Source organism: Pteropus medius, unplaced genomic scaffold (assembly GCF_902729225.1).
Source record: "Pteropus medius unplaced genomic scaffold, Ma_sr-lr_union100, whole genome shotgun sequence".
NCBI classification, from domain to species: Eukaryota; Metazoa; Chordata; class Mammalia; order Chiroptera; family Pteropodidae; genus Pteropus; species Pteropus medius.
This window is the reverse complement of record NW_024342634.1, coordinates 9,942-16,344: the sequence shown is the minus strand read 5'-3', so window position 1 is coordinate 16,344 and position 6,403 is coordinate 9,942. Positions and strand designations below refer to the sequence as shown.

Here is a 6,403-nt window from a genome sequence, read left to right as displayed (position 1 = left end):
AAGGCTCTATGTAACGTGTGACTGATGTCAGGCCTTTGATTCATCTTCTCTGTGGATGATCCACTAAGATTTTGAGATAGAACCTCTTACTTGTAGCACCAGCAAAATCATCTGAAGAGAAATTGCTTGTCAAGGGAAGGTATAATAGGCTCTTTGAATGAATTCATAGATATTTACTAAATGTTTATTGTGTGTAAACCACTGTAGCAGATATAATGATGAAATTGTATCCAGAGCATAATGGATGTGTTCATAGTCATGTTCACGATTTCATTACAGGTCCCGTCTCCTGACCTCCCATCCATGAACCAGCCCTTATAGAAGAGTCAATGGGACATGTTAACAATGTGACAGAATTTGTCCTCCTGGGCCTCACTCAGGATCCTGAGGGGCAAAAAGTATTATTTGTCATATTTTTACTCATCTACATTGTGTCAGTGGTGGGCAACCTGCTCATCGTGGTGACTGTTTTTGCCAGCCCTTCCCTGGGCTCCCCCATGTACCTCTTCCTTGCCTCTCTGTCACTCATAGATGTGGTTTATTCCACTGCCTTTACACTGAAATTGGCTGTAGATTTACTCAGTGTTAAAAAGATAATTTCCTTCTCAGCTTGCCTGGGACACTTGTTTCTGGACCACTTATTTGGTGGCGCTGAGATCTTCCTTCTAGCGGTGATGGCCTACGATCGATATGTGGCTATCTGTAAACCACTGCATTATCTAACCATCATGAATAGACAGGTGTGCATTGTGCTATTGGTGGTGGCCTGGGTTGGGGGTTTAATGCACACTGTATTTCAAATTCTCGTTGTGTACGACCTCCCCTTCTGTGGCCCCAATGTCATTGACCACTTCTTCTGTGACGTGTTCCCATTGTTGGAACTTGCCTGCACTGACACCTACTTTCTAGGCCTCATGTTGGTTGCCAATGGTGGTGCAATGTGTATTGTTTTCTTTATCCTTCTTCTAATCTCCTACGGAGTCATCCTAAATTCCCTTAAAAGTCACAGTCAGGAAGGGAGGCGCAAAGCCCTGTCTACCTGCAGTTCTCACATCACGGTGGTTGTTTTCTTTTTTGTCCCCTGTATTTTCATATATGTTAGACCTGTTTCAAACTACCCTATTGATAAATTTATAACTGTGTTTTATACAGTTATCACTCCCATGTTGAATCCTTTAATATACAGCCTGAGAAATTTGGAGATGAAAAATGCTATAAGGGAACTCTTTTATAAAAAGTTAACTGTAGCTATAAGAAAAATTTGTCAGCCATTCTAAAAGCATTTGTTCCTAATTCTGAAGCAACAAACAGGTAGTGAATTCTAATAAGGGATGATTTAATTAATTCAATGGATTCTCTAGGAGTCCTTTTCTTGATTTATACAAAGACATCAAAAATGTGGAAACATATGTCCTTTGACATTAGAATCAATTTAACAGAGATATTTTGGAGGATAAATAAAAGATACAGGTATTTGTCTTATTAGAAGAAAAAATAAAATCAATTCAATTTGTAACTTTTTTTCTCAGTTTACATTAAAATGGATCTTTAGAAGAAGGAATTATTTTTTTTTCAAATGTGATAAGGTAACTTTGAAATTTATTTTTACGAAAATTAATGAGAAAGATATTTGGTTAATATTTACAACAATTTTCTGGAGCTAAAAATGTAGTTTTAAATTTTAATGGTCGTTGTTCTTGCTGCGCCGCAGCTTTCTGCAGCTGCATCATGCATTTTGTCTGCGAGATTACTTCTGTTTCTCAGGTCAGAGTCCATGAGTTTGCAGGTCAGGATATTTAAATGGGAGATGATATAGTCTTTGGTAAAGACATATTAATGAGTAGTTTTGTTATATTGGATGTAGGATGTATTCACAGGTTGCTGTGACTTGTATGGGATGGTTGATGATGAAATTAGATTCTAGTTCTTGATTAAAAGATAGAAAACTGTACTAATCCAAGTTATGAACACATTTTTGTGCTTTAGCTCTGTAGTTTTTATGTGCATTTTTGCCATTCTTCAAAGAGTCGATTAAGCTTCTTATTTTGTCTTCATGATACTGAAGATATGGATAAGGAAATGAATATTTTATAAGAAACATTATCTCTACAAGTTTAATTCTACTGAAATATTTTTAATTATAGACTTATTAATGATTTGTTTCGGTATAACAAAACTTTGTTTTTCAAATGTATGTTGAAAAAACAGGTTTTTCTCAGTCTATAGCCCATCTTGGAACATCACAAACTAAGAAGAATATTGAATTGCTGTCATTGTAATATGGAACATCATCTATGCTTTGTAAGAGTTTTCTTGTCTAACTAATAAAGATTTGAACTTTATATATTTAAAAAAATCTTATGTATTTTTTCATGCATACAAAACATATGTTGTTTATTTCTAAATTCTGTAGCCTGTTACCTAACATATGATCGATCAGTCTCATGGAAACTACTTGTGTATGCTATACTTCCCTAATCTCTTTTTCTGCCTCTATCCAGAGGTAATCACAGCACTGAATGTGTTGTCAATCATAGTTACGAATGGTTTAACTACTTATGTACATATCCTTAAAATATGTCCTTCACTGTTGTCATATTTCTTACCTTCATTAAAATTATGCAACATTGGACATAGTTTTAAATCAATTAATTATTTAATTATTTTGTGAGTTTGGTGTTTTATTTTTATTTTTAATATTTTAAAATTTCTTTCTTTATTTCTTATGGTGACATTGGTTAATGAAATCCAATAAGTTTCAGCTCCACACTTTAACAGTAAGGCATGTCTATATTTACAATGGGTGTTCACTTTCCATAGTTAGATATCTTTCTGTCACCACATATTTGACCCCCTTCACCCCATCTTTCTCTCCTCTCCTTCCTTGCCCTTTACTCTCTGGTAACCACTAGTCTATAGTCCATGTCCATGAATCTCTGTTTGTTTGTCTTGTTCATTTGTTGGTTTTAGGTTTATAACCCACATATAAGTGATACGTGATTTTCAACTTTTTCTATCTGGCTTATTTTTCTTAGTATGATTATCTCGAGGACCATCCATGTTGTCACAAATGGCAGTATTTCACCTCTTCTTATGGCTGAGTAATATTCCATTGTATATATATACCACAGCTTCTTTGGCCAATCATCTATCGTAGGACACTTAGGTTGTTTCCATGTCCTGGCCACTGTGAATAATGCTGCTATGAACATCAGTGTGCAAATATCTTTTCAGATATTAGTTTTCTAATCTTTGCAGTAAATATCCAGTAGAGCGATTTCTGGATCCTATGGTAGATCAATTCTTAGTTTTTTGAGGAACCTTCACATTGTTTTCTATAGTGGCTATATCAATTTGCAGTCCCACCAGCAGTGTATGAGGGTTCCTTTTTCTCCACATCCTCTTCAGCATTTGTTATTATTTGTGGTGTTGATTATAGCTATTCTAACAGATGTGAGATGGCATCTCATTGTGGTTTTGATTTGTATTTCCCTAATAGCTGGTGATGTTGAACATCTTTTCATATATTTGTTGGTCATTTGTATGTCCTCTAGGGAAAAGTGTCTGTTCAGGTCCTCTGCCCATTTTTTGATTGGATCCTTTGTTATTTTCTTGTTATTGAGCTGTATGAGTTCTTTGTATATTTTGGATATTAGGCCCTTATTGGAGGCGTTGCTTGCAAACATATTTTCCCTTTCAGATGCTTGTCTCTTTACCTTGTTGTTGATTTCTTTTGCTGAGCAGAAACTTTTTAGTTTGCTGTAGTCCCATTCATTTATTTTAGCTTTTACTTCCCTTGCCTTTGAGGTCAGATTCTTAAAATCCTCTTTAAGTTCAAGGTCCTTGAGTTTCATTCCCATGTTTTCTTCCATACATTTTATTGTTTCAGGTCTTATATTCAGGTCCTTAATCCATTCTGAGTTAATTATGGCATGTGGTGATAGACAACAGTCTAGTTTTATTCTTTTGCGGGAGGCTTTCCAGTTTTCCCAGCACCATTTATTGAAGAGGCTTTCTTTTCTCCACTGTATGTTTTTGGCTTTTTTGTTGAAAATTATTTGCCCATATAAATATGGGTTTATTTCTGGACTCTCTATTCTGTTCCACCAGTCCGTGTGTCTGTTTTGCTGCCAACACTATGTCTTTTTGATTACTGTCGCTTTGTAGTGTAATTTGATGTTGGGCAGAACAATGCCTCCAGTCTCATTGTTATTTCTCAGGATGGCTTTGGCAATTTGGAGTCTTTTGTGTCTCCATTCAAATCTGATGATTTTTTGTCCTATTACTTTAAAAAATGCCAATAGGATTTTGATGGGGATTGCATTAAATCTGTATAATGCTTTAGGTAAGATGGTCATTTTCACTATGTCAATTCTTCTAATTCAAGAACACAGAATATGTTTTCATTTCTTTGTATCTTTTTCCATTTCTTTAATAGGGTCTTATAGTTTTCATTATATAGATTTTTCACATGTTTCATTAAATTTATTCCTAGGTATTTTATTCTTTTTGTTGCAATTGCAAAAAGAATTATTTTTTCCAGTTCTTTTTCTGATGCTTCATTATTAGAGTATAGGAACACTATGGGTTTTTGAACATTGATTTTGTAACCAGAAACTTTACTGTATTCGCTTATTTTTTCTAGTAGTGTTATTGTGGCGCCTATTGTGGAGCCTGATATAGGGTTTTTATCTAGAGAATCATGTCATCTGCAAATAGGGACAGTTTGAGTTTTTTGTTTCCCATTTGGATGCCTTTTATATCTTTCTCTTGTCTGATTGCACTTGCTAGGACTGCTAATGTTATTTTGAATAAGAGTGGCGATAGTGGAGAGCCTTGCTTTGTTCTCGATCTTAGAGGGAAGCTTTTTAGTTTTTCACCATTAAGTATAATGTTGACTGAGGGTTTGCCGTATATGACCTTTAATATGTTAAGGTACTTTCCTTCTATATCGATTTTATTAAGTGTTTTGATCATAAATGGATGCTGTATCTTGTCGAAGGCTCTTTCTGTATCTACTGATATGATTATATGATTCTTATTTTTTAATTTGTTTATGTAGTGTATCACATTAATCGATTTGCATATGTTGAACCATCCCTGTGCCTCTGGGATGAAGCCCCTTGATCGTGGTGTATAATCTTTTTAAATATATAGCTGTATTCAGTTCGCTAGTATCTTATTTAGGATTTTTGCATCTGTGTTCCTGAGATATATTGGTCTGTAGTTTTCTCTTCTTGTGTTATTTTTACCAAGTTTTGGTATCAGGGTGATATTGGCCTCATAAAATGAGTTGGGAAGTATTGCCTCCTCTTTGATTTTTTGGAAGAGTTTGAGGAGAATGGATATTAAATCTTCTTTGAATATTTGGTAGAATTCACTGGTGAAGCCACCTGGTCCTGGAGTTTTACTTTTTGGTAGGTTTTTGATGATTGTTTCAATTTCCATACTGCTGATCGGTGTATTTAGATTTTCCAGTTCTTGATTCAGTCTAGCAAGGTTGTGTTTTCCTAAGTACTGGTCCATTTCTTCCAGGTTATTAAATCTGGTGTTATGAATGTTTTCAGAGTATTCTTGTATGATCCTTTGTATTTCTGTGGTGTCTGTCATAATTTCTCCTCTTTCATATCTGATTTTGTTTGTTTCCTTTCTCTTTAGCGAGCCTAGCCAGTGTTTTGTCATTTTATTAAAACACACTTTGTTGCGTTTATTTTTTCTGTGTTTGTTTTGTTTTTAATTTCATTTATTTTTGCTCTAATTTTGATTTTTTTTCCTTCTGCTGATTCTAGGTTTCATTTGTTCTTCCTTTTCTAGTTTTTTAAGGTGAAGCATTAGGTTTTTTATTTGAGCTCATTCTTATTTTCTGAAGTGGGCCTGAATGGTATGAACTTTCCTCTTATTACCACTTTTGCTGTGTCTCAAAAGTTTTGATATGTTGTAGTATCATTATCATTTGTTTCTATATATCTCTTGAGCTCTCTTTTTAGTTCTTCTATGACCTAGTAATTCTTCAGTACCATGTTGTTGTTTATTAAAATTGAAGAATGTGGTCACGCTTTGTGCAGTCAAAGGGATATATCTGGGTATGTCAAGTGTTTCCAGTTGCAACGACTAGGTGTACCTTGATCTTTTCTCTGAAGTCACACCTGCATTGATGTGGTAGCAATTCTGTCTTTTCTTCATCAGACTGAGCCATCATCTTCCATAACCAAAGATAAAATTGCAGAAGTCTGGATTCAAAAAAAAAAGGATAGAAGAAGAAACAAAAAACCCAGGTAAAATATTTCACAAAAACTCTTCACAGCCGTGAGAATGCAGCAAATAGACTTGGAATGACTAATGTACTTTTCTTAAGAAGCATGTTCTTTCATTAGATCTCAAATGTTTTATGCCAGAAGTTCCA

General features: G+C 34.6%; 1 protein-coding gene across 1 annotated transcript; it reads left to right on the top strand.

Annotated features, from left to right (window-relative positions):
• The first annotated feature begins 329 nt into the window (after positions 1-329).
• LOC120605548 (olfactory receptor 4A5-like) lies at positions 330-1,277 on the top strand. Its single transcript, XM_039866430.1, has one exon. It carries the CDS (start codon positions 330-332, stop codon positions 1,275-1,277), a length of 948 nt encoding a protein of 315 aa, XP_039722364.1.
• Positions 1,278-6,403: the final 5,126 nt, after the last annotated feature.